This window comes from Bos javanicus, chromosome 6, assembly GCF_032452875.1.
Source record: "Bos javanicus breed banteng chromosome 6, ARS-OSU_banteng_1.0, whole genome shotgun sequence".
Taxonomy (NCBI): Eukaryota; Metazoa; Chordata; class Mammalia; order Artiodactyla; family Bovidae; genus Bos; species Bos javanicus.
Window position 1 is genome coordinate 91,094,267 of NC_083873.1, and position 18,463 is coordinate 91,112,729.

The 18,463-nt window shown below is 41.2% G+C and overlaps 1 protein-coding gene across 1 annotated transcript in view; it reads right to left on the minus strand.

Annotated features, from left to right (window-relative positions):
• Positions 1-3,372: 3,372 nt before the first annotated feature.
• SDAD1 (SDA1 domain containing 1) overlaps positions 3,373-18,463 on the minus strand; it is a 30,739-nt gene continuing 15,648 nt past the window's right edge. The window contains exons 11-22 of the mRNA XM_061420501.1: positions 18,199-18,302; positions 16,003-16,060; positions 14,747-14,805; positions 14,152-14,228; positions 12,526-12,623; positions 12,343-12,419; positions 11,515-11,644; positions 9,911-10,005; positions 9,629-9,819; positions 9,436-9,520; positions 8,492-8,653; positions 3,373-4,274 (exon numbers count right to left, since the gene is read on the minus strand). Coding sequence (XP_061276485.1) covers positions 4,227-4,274; positions 8,492-8,653; positions 9,436-9,520; positions 9,629-9,819; positions 9,911-10,005; positions 11,515-11,644; positions 12,343-12,419; positions 12,526-12,623; positions 14,152-14,228; positions 14,747-14,805; positions 16,003-16,060; positions 18,199-18,302 — 1,184 coding nt within the window. The 3' untranslated portion in view covers positions 3,373-4,226. The remainder of the gene's footprint in view (positions 4,275-8,491; positions 8,654-9,435; positions 9,521-9,628; positions 9,820-9,910; positions 10,006-11,514; positions 11,645-12,342; positions 12,420-12,525; positions 12,624-14,151; positions 14,229-14,746; positions 14,806-16,002; positions 16,061-18,198; positions 18,303-18,463) is intronic.

Consider the following 18,463-nt stretch of genomic DNA (forward strand, 5'->3'; position numbering starts at 1 on the left):
AGAGCAGCACTTTCACAGCATCATCTTTTAGGATTTGAAATAGCTCAACTGGAATTCCATCACCTCCACTAGCTTTGTTCATAGTGATGCTTTCTAAGGCCCACTTGAATTCATATTCCAGGATGTCTGGTTCTAGGTGAGTGATCAGACCATTGTGGTTATCTGTGTCGTGAAGATCTTTTTTGTATAGTTCTGTGTATTCTTGCCACTTCTTCTTAATATCTTGTTTCTGTTAGGTCCATACCATTTCTGTCCTTTATTATGCCCATCTTTGCATGAAATGTTCCCTTGGTATCTCTAATTTTCTTGAAGCAATCTCTAGTCTTTCCCATTCCATTGTTTTCCTGTATTTTTTTGCATTAATCACTGATGAAGTCTGTCCTATCTCTCCCTGCCATTCGTTGGAACTCTGCATTCAAATGGGTTTATCTTTCCTTTTCTCCTTTGCCTTTTGCTTCTTTTCACAGCTACTTGTAAGGCCTCCTCAGGCAACCATTTTGCTCTTTTGCATTTCTTTTTCTTGGGGATGGTCTTGATTCCTGGCTCCTGTACAATGTCATGAACCTCTGTCCATAATTCTTCAGGCACTCTATCAGATCTAATCCCTTGAATCTATTTGTCACTTCCACTGTATAATCGTTAGGGACTTGATTTAGGTCATACCTGAATGGTTCAGTGAATTTAAGTCTGAATTTGGCAATAAGGAGTTCATGTTCTGAGCCATAGTCAGCTCCCAGTCTTGTTTTTGCTGACTGTATAGACCTTCTCCATCTTTGGCTGCAAAGAATATAATCAGTCTGATTTCAGTATTGACCATCTGATGTCCATGTGTAGAGTCTTGTGTTGTTGGAAGAGGGTGAAGAACAGAACATTCTGACTGATTGAACACTGCGCTCAACACTGAGTTGCCGTGTAACACGATATAGGTTACACATTTTCAAAGAATTAGGATGTGTGATAACAAAACCAAAATTTATATTAATCAAAATCTTCAAAAAATTACACCAACTTCTAAACCCTAAACTTTTATGATTTGTGAGTTCGTCTCCTACTGCTGTTCTGTTCCTAAGTATCAGTGTATTAGCGATCGGGCATTCTACCTTTCTGCCAGTTTAACTGTTCCTCTCTAGGCTGTCCCTAGCCCTGTGATGTGCCTTTTTTATATAGTCACTTTGTAAGTCTATTTCCTTCAAAGGATTAAAATTTTCTACATGGCAGGAACATTGTGTTTGTACAGCTTCTAGCTTCTAGCACCCCACACAGCTTCTAGCACATGCTTGGCCCACAGAGAGCATTCAATATACATTCAAAAATATTGTTATGGCCACACCATGTGGCTTGTAGGATCTTAGTTCCTTGAACAGGGACTGAACCTGGGCTGCTGGCAGTAAGAGCATCGAGTCTCAACCACTGGACTGCGAGGTAACCCCCAAGATAAATTTTTATGTTTCAAACTAGTTCCCCCTAAATGGATAAGGGGCAAAACAAATATTTATAGCTTCAGTGATGCTAAAGCTGAAACTCCAATATTTTGGCCACCTCATGCAAAGAGTTGACTCATTGATGCTGGGAGGGATTGGGGGCAGGAGGAGAAGAGGACGACAAGAGGATGAGATGGCTGGATGGTATCACTGACTCGATGGATGTGAGTCTGAGTGAACTCCAGGAGTTGGTGATGGACAGGGAGGCCTGGCGTGCCGTGATTCATGGGGTCAAAAAGAGTTGGACACAACTGAGCGACTGAACTGAACTGAACAACTATTGTTTCAAGTAAATTAAGCAAAAAACCCAAAACTAAAACAAAAAAACTTAATAGGTATGTAATCTTTGATGAGAAATTTACTGAATGCTTTCTTGGTGGTAAATACCATGCTAAGTGCTTAGTTCTCAAAACAATCAATGAAGTAGGTGGTATTTTATTTACAGAGAGAAGACTGACAAATAGGGGTTTTTATCAAGTATTCAAGTATTTGTTGAGCATCTACTTACTGGGCACTGAACTAGCACAGAACAGACTCACTGCCTTCTGTGGACCCTATTTTCTAGTAGAAGTTGCTAAAATCACATATATGTATCAGTATTCTAGATTTATACTTTATATGAGTTTGGACAGTTGAATGTTCATCTCTGAAATGGCCCTATTCTCACTGTTGACAAAAATTTGAGACTCAAGAGCTGAAGTTCAAGCCCTGGTGACTTCTTCAAGGTAAAAGTCACCTTGAAGGTCACTCTACCCTTGTTGACAGCATCCAACCTTGTGAGGATCTGACCTCCCGACTTAAACAGAAAATATTCTCAATAATAATAAAAGGAATTATATGCTGTGAGAGTCCGTTGAACAGCAAGAAGATCAAGCCAATTCTAAAGGAAATCAGTCCTGAATATTCACTGAACGACTGATGCTGAAGCTCCAACTTTGGTCACCTGATGCAAAGAACTAACTAATTGGAAAAGACACTCACAATGGGAAAGACTGAAGGCAGGAGAAGGGGACGACAGAGGGTAAGATGGTTGGATGGCATCACCAACTTGATGGACAGGAGTTGGTGATGGACAGGGAAGCCTGGCGTGCTGCAGTCCATCGGGTTGCAAAGAGTCGGACACGACTCAACTGATACTATGGGATTAAAGAAATAAAAGTTAAAGATATAGCTTTTAAAGCCAGAAATTTAGCTGCCATACAAATTTCAGTTAAGAGTAGTAGAACAGAGAGAAGACTACAGAATGGACTCTGGCCTCTCGGCAGCTCAGAGGGTGGAAAAATCCAGGGGAAGGATGAAAGTACCCAGCATCATCACAATTTCAAAAAGCAAAGCTACAGACCCTGGGCGATTTTGAGTTTTATTTACTTCTTTCTGGAGCTAGACACATACACAGGGAGACAGCTGAAAAATGCAAAGAGGAAAGAGCAGTTTCAGGTCTGAAACATTCAAACATGCACTTCCTATGAAACACGGAAGCTCCTGGGGGTTGATGGAGGGCTCCTTCTGCCAGGCCACTGCAAAGTAATCATTAATCACTGAGGTCTTCGTAACTAATCCCTAGTGGTATGGGGTGTCTTAGGAAAAGTCGCAAAGTTTCACTGAAGTAACACTGAAGTTGAACTTGGAAAGCAAACAGAAGATACTAGAAAATGAATAAGAGAAGTGGTTTTACAAGCTGCTGAGCGGGCAGAAAACTGCCTTTTTCTCTAGTTTGAAGCAATTTTTCCGACTATCACAATATTATCTAGGAAATTTGAGACAGAGGGCACCAAACTATTTCCAAATGCAGAAACTTGTGAACAGCTGACCATGGCTCTCGTGGCCCTTGGAATCTACTCAAGTATGCCTAGGGGAGGGAGAAAACACACACCACGCAGCACACAGAGGACCTATTTGACATTAGAAACCTTTTATTGAGACAAGGCCAACAGAGGGCTGGACATATTACAGGGTCAAGGAAGACTGAAGAAACTAATCTGATTTCTTTTTCTTCTGTGGAAGAGTGGGCAGCCCAAATAATGAACAGAAGCCACTCTGAGATTACTATTTATACTTAAGGCAATTTAAAAAATGAGATCTCAGCCAAAAAGCCTATACCTGGCATAAAAAAAAAAAAAAAATTACATCTTTTGGATGGACGGACTAAAAAGGCTAAATTGTCTACTCAAAATCTGTACAGCAGGAACCTGTTTTCAGCAGGTAAGCCTATTTACAAGTAAGATCCTCTTACTCTTGTAACATTGTCCTGTTTTAAGAAAATATATAATACCCATCCTCTGCAGAGTTGGTCTGTAAGGCCTCTGTGACTCCACAGAAGTATAAAACTGTCTCTACTACAGAACTATTTATACAGCAGTGTAAATACATATAAACACACTTGCCCCTCGCCCCATCCTACAAACACGTTATCTTGAATGAGAAGTTATGGCTCATTCATTTTTATATCTTCAGTGACAATTAATAGGCACTCTCTCTCACTCTTTCTTTATACATGTGTATATAATTATTTCCTTGCATGAATACTAAATGAAAATGATTTTATACCATGACTGTTTGCATTTCAAACATTCCCACCATTAGCCATCTCTAAAATAAGAACACCAAAAGCTACCAAGTTTACTGTGGTTTCCACAACATAGTGCTTCTGGACTTTTTAATGTAAACAAATATTCTTAATTTGCAAGTTTTCAGAGAAATGTACAAATTTAGCATTCTCCTTGGAACGGAAGACTTGCTTGGAAGTTACTTCATTCTTTTTCTCTTTTTCAAGAGTGCATCTCGTAGCGCCAGCTGGAAGATAAAGAAAAAATGATGTAAACATGATCTAGAGAAGAAGACCACTGGACCAGTGTTCAAAGTGAACCTGTAAATATCCTCAGAAAGTTTCACAGTCCCCAAAAGAAATAAATGGAATATTAAGTAAAAGATTATGAAGAATAAACCTAAATATAAAAAGAAGATAACCAAGGCCAATGTGTACCTTTTAAGTTTGTGATGAATATTATTCCATTAATTCCCTAAGCACCCATCACCTTTTGAGTCCTAGAAACTTTAAAGCATTTTGGGGGGGTGGAAGTTGCCTGGCTCTACATCTACATATTCAAACTTTTTGAATTTTATGATTTTAAGTTATTGATTTCTTGCCTTTAACTCAGGTCTGGGTCTGAGTATGTCTGTGTAGACAGGCAGAATAACTGGGACACTTACGGTAGAAAAAAATTAACAAGTTTCTTTCAACCTAAGTTGCATAGCTAAGAAGGTATTTCTGAGTTAGCCATATATGTATTATTTTCATATCTGTAAAGTCAGTTTAATTATAGTATCCGTTCATATTGTTTTATATTGATTCAGTTCAGTTCAGTCAGTCATGTCCGACTCTTTGCGACCCCATGAATCGCACACCAGCACAACAGGCCTCCCTGTCCATCACCAACTCCTGGAGTTCACTCAAACTCATGTCCATCGAGTCGGTGATGCCATCCAACCATCTCATCCTCTGTCATCCCCTTCTCCTCCTGCCCCCAATCCCTCCCAGAATCAGAGTCTTTTCCAATGAGTCAACTCTTCGCATGAAGTGGCCAAAGTTTTTGAGTTTCAGCCTCAGCATCAGTCCTTCCAATGAACTCCCAGGATTGGTCTCCCTTAGGATGGACTGGTTGGATCTCCTTGCAGTCCAAGGGACTCTGAAGAGTCTTCTCTAATACCACAGTTCAAAAGCATCAATTCTTCGGCACTCAGCTTTCTTCACAGTCCAACTCTCACGTCCATACATGACCAGTGGAAAAACCGCAGCCTTGACTAGATGGACCTTTGTTGGCAAAGTAATGTCTCTGCTTTTGAATATGCTATCTAGGTTGGTCATAACTTTCCTTCCAAGGAGTAAGCGTCTTTTAATTTCATGGCTGCAATCACCATCTGCAGTAAATAAGTTAAAAACTGGAAAGATGTGGAATAGTCATATATATGGTTAAGAATGATATATTAGCTAATAATATGTCACCAATGCAATGGACATGAACTTGGGCAAACTTCAGGAGATGGTGAGGGACAGAGAAGCCTGGAGTACTGCAGTCCATGGAGTCGTAAAGAGTTGGACACGACTGGGCAACCGAACGACAATCAGCTAATAATGTTGTAACTCAGGTTACATGGATTTAATTCCACTCATTAAACTTTGTGACAAAGCACAGGCCACTCTCACACATATATCAGGCCCCTTCCTCGTTCACACCATCTGAACACACTGCTAGGTCCTCTTCTTTTTCTCTTCTCATGTGCTTTACCTTCCTTCTCTAGTCTCACCTCTTTTTGGAGATGCTCTATAACTGCACCATCCAATACAGTAGCCACTAGCTAAACATGGCTGTTGGGCAATGAAACATGGCTAGTCCAAATATTCCCAACTGAGGCTGTAGCTCAGTTGGTAAAGAATCCACCTTCAGTGCAGGAGACCCTGGTTCGATTCCTGGGTCAGGAAGATCCCCTGAAGAAGTGATAGGCTACCCACTCCAGTATTCATGGGCTTCCCCGATGGCTCAGACAGTAAAGAATCCACCTGCAATGCAGGAGACCTGAGTTTGATCCCTGGGTTGGGAAGATCCCCTGGAGGAGGGCATGCAACCCACTCTAGAATTCTTGCCTGGAGAATCCCCATGGACAGAGAAGCCTGGCAGGCTACAGTCCATGGGGTCACAAAGAGGCAGACACGACTGAGCAACTGAGCACAGCACAGAGCATAAGTGTAAAACACACTGGGTTTCAATTAGCTCAAAAACAAGAATGTAAAATATCTCATTTAATAATTTTCATATTGATTACTCTGCTGGCCTAGAGGGAAGGACAGAATAGAGAAAATTAGGAACCCAGAGTCAAGCTTCATAATGAAGAGACCCTGAAGAAAATATAGGACAAGGAAACAAACACAGAAGTTCTGATCATGGCAAGAAAACCGGAGGAGGAAAAAGCATTCTTGAACCAACGTGTGAGCGTGTCCAGTGAACTCTTAACTTCGTCTTAAAAAATTCTTTAAGACAAATATTTGATACTTCCAGAGGTGCTGATGGGAACAAAGCGGGGCTTCTCTATCATGTGAAAAAAAAGCTGCTAAAAACAGAGAAGTAGGGAAGGGAACACTCCTAGCTAAGTGTAGCAAGATTACAAATATCTCAAAATAAGGCAAGGCTTGCCAACTGCCAACTATTTCCTCAACTGTAAAATCGTACAAAAGCAGGGAAAGATAAACTAATAGATTTAATCAATTCAACCATGAATTTAAATTGAACTGGGAAAATTCAATTTAAAGTCTTTTAAAATAAATTAATTTCTGGCTGCACCGGGCCTTCGTCGCTGGTCTTCTCTCGTTGCTGTGAGCAGGACCACTGCCTAGTTGTGGTGCACGGGCTTCTCACCGCGGTGGCTTCTCTTGTTGTGGAGCGCATCGCATAGCACATGGGCTCAGTAGTTGTGGCACACGGGCTTAGCTGCCCCTCAGCAAGTGTGATCTTCCTGGACCAGGGATTGAACCCCCGTCCCCAGCACTGGCAGGTGGATTCTTAACCACTGGACCACCAGGGAAGTCTGAGACTATTTAAAATCTTTAATGGCATCTTTCACTTCAGCTTTCAACAACTTCTATTCAGAATATTGTCATTTTATTACTTATACAATGCTGCTAAACAGTTGCGGAGAAGGCAAGGGCACCCCACTCCAGTACTCTTGCCTGGAAAATCCCGATGGACGGAGGTGCTTGGTAGGCTACAGTCCATGGGGTTGCGAAGAGTCAGACACGACTGAGTGACTTTACTTTCACTTTCATGCATTGGAGAAGGAAATGGCAACCCACTCCAGTATTCTTGCCTGGAGAATCCCAGGGACAGAGGAGCCTGGGGGGCTGCCGTCTATGGGGTCGCACAGAGTCGGACACGACTGATGTGACTTAGCAGCAGCAGCAGCAGCTAAACAGTTGAGAACTAGCAAGTTTAAATAGATAGGGAGGCCTTAAGGGGTACCTTAATTTAGTTCATTCTGACTTGGTTCCCACACAGACGGAGCCCTGCCCTGGAGAGCTGGCTCTCACATTTGGAACTGGGAGGTTCATAACTGGCTTGCAATTTAGGAACACTGGTTCAGGATGTGGTACTAATTTACTTTACCTGATTTACTTGATTTACTTACCTGATTTCCTAGAGATTCTCCTGGGTACAATTAGATATATACTCTGGTACATGCCCAGTAGACAAGGATATACAAACAAAAATCTGTTTTACTACAATAACAGGACTACTCGCCCAAGACAGAAAATTGATAAAATAAAATGCCAAAGTCCTGTAAGGGCACACAGAGGAAGGACCATGCCAGGGACAGACTGTTTAGTCTGTACTGCTCTCCTGAAGCTGTTTCTAAGACACTGTTGTTGCTTAGTCACTCAGTCTTGTTCCACTCTTTGTGACCCTGTGGACTGTAGTCTGCCAGGCTTCTCTGTTCATGGAATTTCCCAGGCAAGGATACTGGAGTGCGTTGTCATTTCCTTCTGCCGGGGATCTTCTTGACCCAGAGATTGAACATGCGTCTCCTGTGTTGGCAGGCAGGTTCTTTACCACTGAGCCATCTAGGAAGCCCTTTCTGAGATACTACCACACATGATAATGTTTTTTGGAGAAAAGCACCAGGCACATAACAAACACTCAAAAATTATTCTTCAGTTGAGTTTTATATTGTACTTCACGGATGCAACACCAAGAGACTCTTAGCATAGGAATGGACCTTAGCAATCATTTAGCCTAAACTCATTTACACAGGAGAAAAAAAACCAAAAGTCACACAGCTGAATCTCAACCAAGTTAGGTATAGGATTTACATTTCTGACTGCTCTCCATGCTAAGAATACAGCCCATTAATCCTGAGACACACATTACACCAGGTCTTAGAGGGCACAATTCCACTCACACATAGAGAAGTCTCAGAACACCACCACCACTCTGCCTAGTCAAGCTTCAGGTTGAACTCACCTGCTTTTCTCGGAAGGAACGCTTATTTTTTGACCGGACATTATGACTATACCGCATCATCATGAAGTTCTTCTGCTTTTTCTTCTCTTTATTGGTGGAACTGGAAAATGGATTCATTTTGGTTTTCTTCCTCACAAATTCTTTTCGGTCTGTTTTTCCAGCCTATTAGCACACATGCACAAAAAATACCATGGCAGGAGTTAACACATCAACACACACATCTCCTCTGTGGCAGCTCTACTGGAAGTCAAGGATACGAAGGTGGATGGAACCCAGTCCCTGCTCCTTGGTGACAGTTCAGTCCAGGGGAGACATGACTGTGATGCGCTGTAATGTGGCTGGGGAGCACAGTGGAACAAAGGGCGTTCAAGAGGTCAGAGGAGCCTCTGAGAAAGGGAGACCTCATGAGCTGCTCATTGCAGGGTGAAGGCCTTTCTGGTGAGGAAAGGTGGGAAGGGTAGAGCATTTCAGGAAGTAGGAATAGTTTATCCACAGGTGTGGGGAAGAAACAAGGGTTTTCAAACTTGTCTAAAGAGATGTCAGTACCAATGCAACAGAGGGTGACGTAGGGAGTGTTTGGAATGGTGTCTGAAACAATAAAGGCAGAGAAAATGAAGCTGGGAAGGCAGGCAGGCTCCAACTGTCTCTGCTTTTCTTTAATGACTATAAACATTCCACTGCTTTTCTCATAGCTTTGATAAATGGACTGTGAACTGTGCACCTCCTTTAAACTGGGAAAATGTTATGGTGCCTTTCTGCGCTCCAGTTTGTCTTGGACAGTGGTTACATGGCTGTCAAGTTGCTAAAACTCATCTAACTTCCCATCTATGCCTTCTATTCTATGTTAATTATAGCTTTTCTGTGCCTATACAAGTTTTGAGTCGTATTTCACTTCACTGTATCTGCTGTCTTTAAAGAACCAGGCAATGACATGCCTCACTCACCATTGCAGTTGCTAGTCTTGTCTCCTTGTCAGACTTTGGCTTTTTATGAAGGCGTTCAATGTCCCGAAGAGAAAGTAACTCACCCCTGGGGTAAAGAAAAAAACCATAATATCAGACAAGGAGAGAATTCCTTTTCCTACGACTTTCATAGTCACGTGAGCTGACTGAGGGCCTGGTGCGTGTGCTGTCTTACCTGCGCTCCTCATCACTGTCTATTTCAATGTATTTCCTCTTTTGGGCTTTCCCAGGGGCAGCGTCGAGCTCTTTCCTCATTTGGGCCATTCGGATTTTCTGGAAGTCTTCCTGACTTAACACTCGGCTAGTGCTGACGGCTGCCGCTTTGGCCTTCCGCTCCTCCAGGGGCATGCTGTTCAGTTTCTCAGACTTGAGAGAACACAACACAGGCTTAAACGGCCATTAGCCCTACTGAGAGCGTAGCCCCTCAACACTTGGGACAGGAACTTTTAGGACTTACGATCTCTTTCTGTTCTTCATCGGAAGAATGGTGCACGTCAACCCATTCACCATCAGAATCTGCCTCGTCACTGAGACTGGCACTCTCCCAGCCATCTGCATGAAAAAGAGCGTGTCAGCACCCCCGCCTTCTGCTCAGCGCTCATGGTACACTGAGGCAAATCAAGCAAAAGAAAGCTTATATAATGAACCTCAAGTAGGGGCTCACCAAAAGTTGAGCAGTAGTATTGTTAAATAAGTCACATCAATTTAACTAAGTCAAAGAATGGAGAATAAGCACTGATTAAGTATCCACCATGAGCCAAAATTTGACAATCTTTCTCTGACCGTCGTGACTCAACAAAAGAGGAGTAGATTCTCAAGTTACATAACCTGCCCCAGGCCAAAAAACAGCTAGAAATGCAGGCTATGCTGAAATTAGGAAAATCACGTATGATTCCAGAGCCTGTGTTCTTTCCACCAAACCAATCATGTCCATTAAAACTGTACCTGTATATTTACAGTGACTGCATATGAGTTATTTAACTTTTCTAAGCACACTTAAATGTTTGAGAAATTAGCTAGAAATAAATCATTCAGGGAACCAAGGCAGAGAATTCTGGTTGTGCAAGAACCTTGTAGACATCTCATTAAAAAGGCATCAGAGTTCCTAATGGAGCTACCACAGAGAGTTTTCAGAGTCAAGGACACCTGCAGTTCTCTCAGTGGACACCCACATTCTGTGACAGTGTCCCAGCCCCTAGGCATGGCACACCACCACTCATGAGAAGGCCCCAACTCCATCTCCAGTCTCACAGCTTTCTGTGCATCGCCTTGTATCCTACATTCTAAAAGTTTCCTAAATCCTTTGCCTGGAAAAGTCTCCACTATTCTACAATTGCTCACTCAGCATTCAAAGTATGACTCATGGCTCACCATTTCCTTGAAGATTTTATTGAACCTCTGAGGCGTACCTGACCTCTCTCCTGCCCTTATACCTGACTGTAATCATAAATCCTGTTAATGCTTTATTAGCTGTGTATGAAAAATTCTCAAAGATAGGAACCAAGTCATTCATCTTTGCTTTGACAGTGGCTGGCTCATAGCTAATGTTTACGAAAGTTTTGTTGAAATAATGAACAAACAGGAAGAAGATAGGACTCTAGTAACCAATGCAATAAATGCTAGCCTTGGGAATCAGAACGGGGTTCCTTGAGTATTCCTCGACAAGTTCAACAAGTATTCTCCTTCAATGGGAGGACTGCTAGAGACTGTAATCCTCGCCTTCAATGGGAGGACTACTAGAGACTGTAATCCTCTCCATTTTTTCTAGGCAATAACAACAACAAAAACCCGTTATCTTTCCCAAGTATCAAACAGCATGCCCTTCATAAGGGGCAGCCAATCTGAAGGACACAAAAAGGCATTTCCTACAGTAGAATGTCAGTTCCCTCAGAGCAGGAACCACGCCCATCAACGCCCATCAATACCTGCAATGCCCGCATCAGCAGTCATTACTCAGTTAACTTCAGCTGAATGAATGTCCAAACAGTATAAAGATTTCAAGGTCAATACAGATATAGCAGGAGTGATTCTGTCCTGAATAATGGTGCAAGAAAAACAAACCTTCATCGCCTTCAGCATTTTCTTCTTCGTTTTCAACTTCCAGAATTTCTGCTCCTGGAATGTAATCTTTAGCATCTAGTTCTCCATATTCTTGCACTCTTGCTTCTATGGAGGCTTCTGTAGGTTTACCCTAAAGGAAAGGAATTAGTTTTTTGCTTAGATAGCAAAACATTATTCATGAAAAGGATTCTTTAGGATTATGAATTCAAAAGAATCACAAAAAATGGAAGCAAATGAATGACAAAAACAGTTCACCAATGTCTTGGGTCAAAGTAAATTCCCTCTCAAAACTTTGTCCACTCTTTTCTTGCTTTCTTCTGAACTACCCGAGGAAACTTTGATTCTTAGGTCTTGAGATCTCTGCTTCTGTGACATACATACATCTCATTTCCTCCCACCTCAGTAGAGGTACTATCTGGTTAAGGAATAGCCTGTTCAATGCTGTCATCAGCTACAGATCTGAAAAGGTCTATAAGACTCATTCAGTATCAAAGAGCATATACCAACTATAAAATAGTTAAGGAATAGTATTCAACTTTATTCTGAGCTTAAAGACTAAAACTACGTGTATCACTAACACTCTAAATGGAAGCATCAGAAATGTGCTTAGTTGTGCCCGACTCTTTGCAACCCCATCTAGTCCAGCCCTGACGGCCTGACTGTAACCCCCCCAGGCTCTCTCTGTCCGTGGGATTTCCCAGGCAAGAATACTGAAGTAGGCTGCCATTTCCTACTCCAAGCACCAGAAATACTCAAACTCAAATTGGAGGAAATGACTCTCACTTTCTGAGACCAAATCCTTGATCAATACATGTATGCTTCACCTACCCGGAATTTTTTTTGTAACATCTGAGGATTCAGTGTTCGGAAAAGCTGAATCAAAGTTCTAGCAGACATCATCACATCTGGAAAATAACAGCTTTAACTAGAAACTTCAGAGCAAAGAGTCTACTGAGACAAAAATGAGATACTCTATACTCCTTCATCTACTGAGAATAACACAGCACTTACTCTTATCTTTGTGTGTTTTATACTGAGCCAGGTCTTGCAGAAGTTCCTCAGTCATGGCTAAAGGACATCGAGCTGTTATCTCTTTTATAGCATTGATTCTAAAAAAGGAAAAAATGAAATTAAAAAAAACAGCAGTTTCATGTGGTTCGACCTAAGAAGATTTTCTAAAAAGACCAAATCACAAGGAATATAAGGTTGGTTTTATAGCGCTGAGGTCTCTGGTGGGATGTGGGAGTGGGCAGCCTCAGAAGGGTTTGTTTCCACAAAGTTTACTGCTATTTCCTCTATTAGAAGAATAAGCAACATTGTCACCTCTAAAATACAGGCATGCTTTGGACATAGTGCAGATCTGGTTCCAGAACAATGCAATAAAGCAAGTCACACGTGTTTTCTGGTTTCCCAGTGTATATAAAAGTTATGTTTCAACTATATTGTAGTTCATAAAATGTGCAACAGCATTATGTCTAAGAAAAAAATGTACATACCCTTAATTAAGGCTTCCCTGGTGGTTCAGATGGTAAAGTATCTGCCTACAATGTGGGAGACCTGGGTTTGATCCCTGGGTCGGGAAGATCCTCTGGAGAAGGAAATGGCAACCCACTCCAGTATTCTTGCCTGGAAAATCCCATGGACAGAGGAGCGTGGTAGGCTATAGTCCATGGGGTCACAAAGAGTCGGACACAACTGAGCTACTTCACTTTCACCCTTAATTCAAACATACTTTACTGCTAAAAGTGCTAACCTTCATCTGAGCCTTCAGTGAGGCATAATCTTTATGCTGGTGGATTACCAAAACGTTACACAGAGACATGGAGTGAGCAAATGCTATTGGAAAGATGTCTCCATTAGGCTTGCCCCACACAAAGTTAACACAGACCTTCAGTGTGTAAAGCAAAGGGCAATAAAGGGAGGTGGGCTCGTATATGTTGGCAGCATTTATTTGCCAACTCTAGGGGAAACTGTATTAGGTCAAGTCAAAGTCTTTTTTTTTTTTTTTTAAATTGGAGGATAACTGCTTTACAATGTTTTGTTGGTTTCTACCGTACATCAACACGAATCAGTCATAATTACATATACATCCCCTCCCCTCCCCCTATTCCACCCAAAAAGTTAGTTTTTAGGGCTGTTATCTCCCAGCAATGTTTTCCAAGTGAGATAAAAAGCAGCTGTTCAGCATACTGCTTAGTTATCAGGACGGACTGGACTTCCTAAACCAGTGCTCACACTCACTAAGTGTTTTTGAATTAATCAAAAAGGTCACTGAACTGCTTTGGGATTAAAGAATCATTTAATAATGAATCATTTGTTCCAGGGAAGACAGGAATTCAGGGTAGCAGGCAGGGGAAAAATATTTAGATTGCACACAAGCATTCATTTAAAAGAGTAAACAGCTAGTTAAAAAACAAAATGTTGACTAGAAGGACAGAAATCTTTTCTCTGGCTCAAAATTCTAACCAATAAATTAAAAAATTACCAAGAGAAGAAGAAAAATACTGAGAAGGCAGAAGTCTATTTTAAGTTTTTCTCAGAGGGCACCATTTTAGCTGAAATTTCACATCTTGGTAACGGAAAGCAAAGCCAGCAGGTGAAAACCACAGCCACCGCCTCCAGCCACATTCTACATACCCTACTGTCATGACTTCTCCAGAGTTCTTGTCAGTAACGAAATTGTTGGCCACAGTCATGAGCAATGATTGGATGATCTGAATGGGATGGGAAGAAAGGATATGAGTATTGGTAACATGTCCCCACCTACTGAAACGCCTGACGATGAAGGGATGATACACTATCACCGTGGAAAAACAGCCCTCCACCTTCGGTCTGGGAGTGGAAGGAGCAAGACTGAGGAAGACAGAGAAGTACTCTACTTTGCGTGTCGCTGTCTTCTTGGCTATTCTGAAACTAAATCTGGCTCTCCTTTAATCACTATATAAATTCACTGATATTCTTGCCTTCTCCAGGAGGATAAAATTTGGCCACTCAACAAAACAAGAATTCTCAACCACTGGTTCAAAACAAACTTTATTTTCTATAGTAAGATGTTTTTATTTCTAAAAGTAAACTTCTCTATATAAGTGTCCTTAAGAGCTAGTGTCTCTTCTACTCAGTTTAAGAAGGTGGGGAGGACAGTAATCTCTGTGGGAAAAGCCACCATGTATACTCAGTGGCACTGCTATGTACTCACTAGATCCTGACAGAAGTAAAGTTTAAGAGTTCTCACCTCTGGGGGTACTAAGTGATGAGACGCTTGTGCGGCAAACAGAAGGATCTTCGTTACTTCTAACAGTGTAAGAGATCAGAAAGGCACGGTCAGTCAGTTTACAGCCCCGTCTCAGGACCACAGCAAACATGGCGAGCACACACACCGGCCTTAGCGCTCCTGCTGAGTACTCTGCCTGGAACACCCAACTCTAGGACGTCTGCATGGCTCACTGCCTTGCTTCCTGCTCAGCTGCTGCCTCATCAAAATGTCTTTCCTGACCACATAATCCAAACAGAACCCACCCTGGCACTTTCTATTCCCCTTACCTGCTTCCTTTTTTCTCAGAATACTTATCTTCACCTGGACATATTATATACAACACTCTGTGGATCTCCTTCTAGGATGTAAGCTCCATGAAGGTAAGAGCAATACTTTATGTTCACTGATGTCTAATGAAGTGCTCACTAGGAATCACTAAATAAATAAAAAAATATAAACATACACATATACATACTCTCTCCCTTTAAAGAAGCAGTATATATAAAGAATCTGCCTGCAATGCAGGGGACCTGGGTTTGATTCCTGGGTCAGGAAGATCCCCTGAAGAAGGAAATGGCAATCTACTCCAGTATTCTTGCCTGGAGAACCCCATGGACAGATGGCTACAGTCCATGGGGTCGCAAGAGTTGGACATGACTTAGCAACTAAACCATACATATATAAAGAACGAGGCCTTTGGCAAACGAAGGGAGGGATCTTGGTCTTTCTTCTTTCTATACCTCATAGGACTGAAGTGAGGATGAAACAAGATGACTACATGTGAATCACTTAGCACAGCATTTGACTCATGCTAAATGTTCAATAAATGTTTACTTCTTTCCTACTTTGGTTCAAGTTCAAAGGCAAAGACAACCATTACTTTCTTCTTGCTTTTATTTATTTATTTTTCCCCCCAAACTTTAAACTTTTTATTTTGTATTGAGGTATAGCCTATTAACAATGTTGATGTTTTTAATTAAGAATACAAATAAGGGCAATGAAAGGAGTAAGGCAAACCCTCGTATCTATTACCAAGTTACAGTAAATAGTCAAAAGTCTTTTTAAGACTTTTCCATATGAGTATGGTATTACAAACAGCCTTGCTTTGAGAAACCAAATATTTTACAGTGCCCCCCGCCCCCTGCCCCCAGTAACTGTATTTCCAGAACAAAAGACTCTGAATGGTTATTCTAACCCCAAGGCCACGAAAGGAACACAGCAAGCGGAAGTCTTACCTCTTTGGTGAGGCTGTAGAAACCTTTGCACAAAGGGGTAGAAGTTGAAGAGAAAAAGCTGTGGAGAAAAGAATGCACGAACTTAATATATAAACTCTGCTGAGCTGCAGAGTTTCAGTGCTCCACGATGTAATTATATCACCACGCTTAGCTAACTGGGAGTCATTTTTCCCCTCTCAACAGGTATGAGTGATCCAGGATGATTCAATGCACTGTATTAATCAAGGAAAGGAAGGCTATGTTCCTATCCTCATTATGTCAAGGCAGAACGTGTACACAGAATAAACCAAGGGAGGAAAGGCAGTCAAAATGCAACATTCTACTTTTAAATTGGTGTGGCTACAGAAGCAATTTTTTAGTCTTCAAAGGTAACAGTAATTCAAACCTGAATAGCACCTAGTGTAATCTGATCACCAAAAAACCCACAGTCTAGTTTTCTTATTGTATACCAATCAAACCACACTGGAGAAATTACTCTGAGCTCCACCTAGATGTGGGCTCCAAAATCACTGCAGATGGTAACTGCAGCCATGAAATTAAAAGACGCTTACTCCTTGGAAGCAAAGTTATGATCAACCTAGACAGCATATTGAAAAGCAGAGACATTACTTTGCCAACAAAGGTCCATCTAGCCAAGACTATGATTTTTCCAGTAGTTATGTATGCACGTGAGAGCTGGACTATAAAGAAAGCTGAGTGCTGAAGAATTGATGGTTTTGAATTGTGGTGTTGGAGAAGACTCTTGAGAGTCCCTTGGACAGCAAGGAGAGCCAACCAGTCCATCCTAAAGGAGATCAGTCCTGAATATTCACTGGAAGGACTGATGTTGAAGTTGAAACTCATTTGAAAAGACCCTGATGCTGGGAAAGATTGAAGGCAGGAGAAGGGGACGACAGAGGATGAGATGGTTGGATGGCATCACTGACTCAATGGACATGAGCTTGAGTAGACTCTAGGAGTTGGTGGCGGGCAGGGAGGCCTGGCGTGCTGCAGTCCATGGGGTCATAGAGTTGGACACAACTGAGTGACTGAATTGAACTGAACTACCTAGATGAAAGTGATGAGGATCCAGTTATTAAAGCAACTGTAATCTTTAACTTCAAGAAGAAAAACTTTGGAGATGGCCTAGGCTTTTTCAAAGCTCTCATCATGTGAGAATAAATTTTTTTCTATTTTAGTCACAGAGCAAAAGTAGGACCAGAAAACGAAATGGCAAGACTTGTGTTTGATATAGAGATGGATGTTTAACTGCAGTCAGTTGTGAAGCTCCAGTTTTCATTTCTATCAAATCAGACTTCAATTACAAATCACATTTGCTTTTCTATTGAGCTCAAATTCAGCTGTGACTTGAAATTACTGCACAAAGGTAACAAGAATTGACTGGATGATCCTGCTTTAGAACTGCATCCCATGGAGGAAAAGCAATTTATTCTTAACATGTTAAATTTTTCTTTTAGAAATGGAATAAGTATATTCGCTCATGTCTACTTTCATTTTTATCTTGGTATTTATCTATACCACATGATATTCAATAAAGAAGCCTGTTTTACTTTTTGTTTTTTGAAGAAAGCAACATATTCAATGACAATCAGATCAGAACTAGTCACAAGAGCAAAATGACAGGAACAACCTCACGGTCATTTCTTCATGGCCTGAATTTTTGGGAATTCCTCCTTTTCTATAAAGGCAGATAGTCTGAGTATGTTTGAAGTTTCCATATGTATACACAATTACATACATTATACCACCAAAGAGTTCTTGCAATCTAATTTAATATTAAATGAATAATCAGAGAATTCAGCTTTGTTAAGTGAGTAAGCCAGAAGTCAGGAAAGCTATGAAGGGGTAAATGGTGAAACATAGTAACAGTTGATAAAAATATGTGGGCTATGTTGGCTCAGAAAAAAGTATAAGTGAAACAAAGGTAAATAAAAGGAAGTAAAAAAAAAAAAGAACAAAACAGTCTGTCTATAAACTGAATACATGTACAATTCAACGTTCACACTTACTGATAAGGAAAAGTAACAAAAACAGCTGTTTTCTAGTGAAAGATTTTATCCTTTTGTAAACTATATGGGTTGAAATGGTATGCGAGGATAAAATTAAGCCACTGCTCTACCTTAGTCAAAGGTGTCCTCTTACCAAGAATAATTCTACTTCCAATATTCATCAAGAGAAACACAATGCAATTCAAACCTCGTGAATTCCCACCAATCTGGAGATGAGGTTCATGAGCATCATCTTCACTTCAAATCTCTCCCTGGAGCTCTCCAGCTGCTTCAGTAGCTTTTCTGCAAAATCTGGAAATAAGAAAATAATCAGAGATGTATACTGTGGGCCCATGGTCTGCACAATATTATTCAACAAGTGTAGAGAAAAGCGGTGGTTTGATTGTTGACTCTAGTGTGACTGTGCCTGAAGTCACTGCAGAACCAGGATGGCGAAAACTGACAGGACAGGT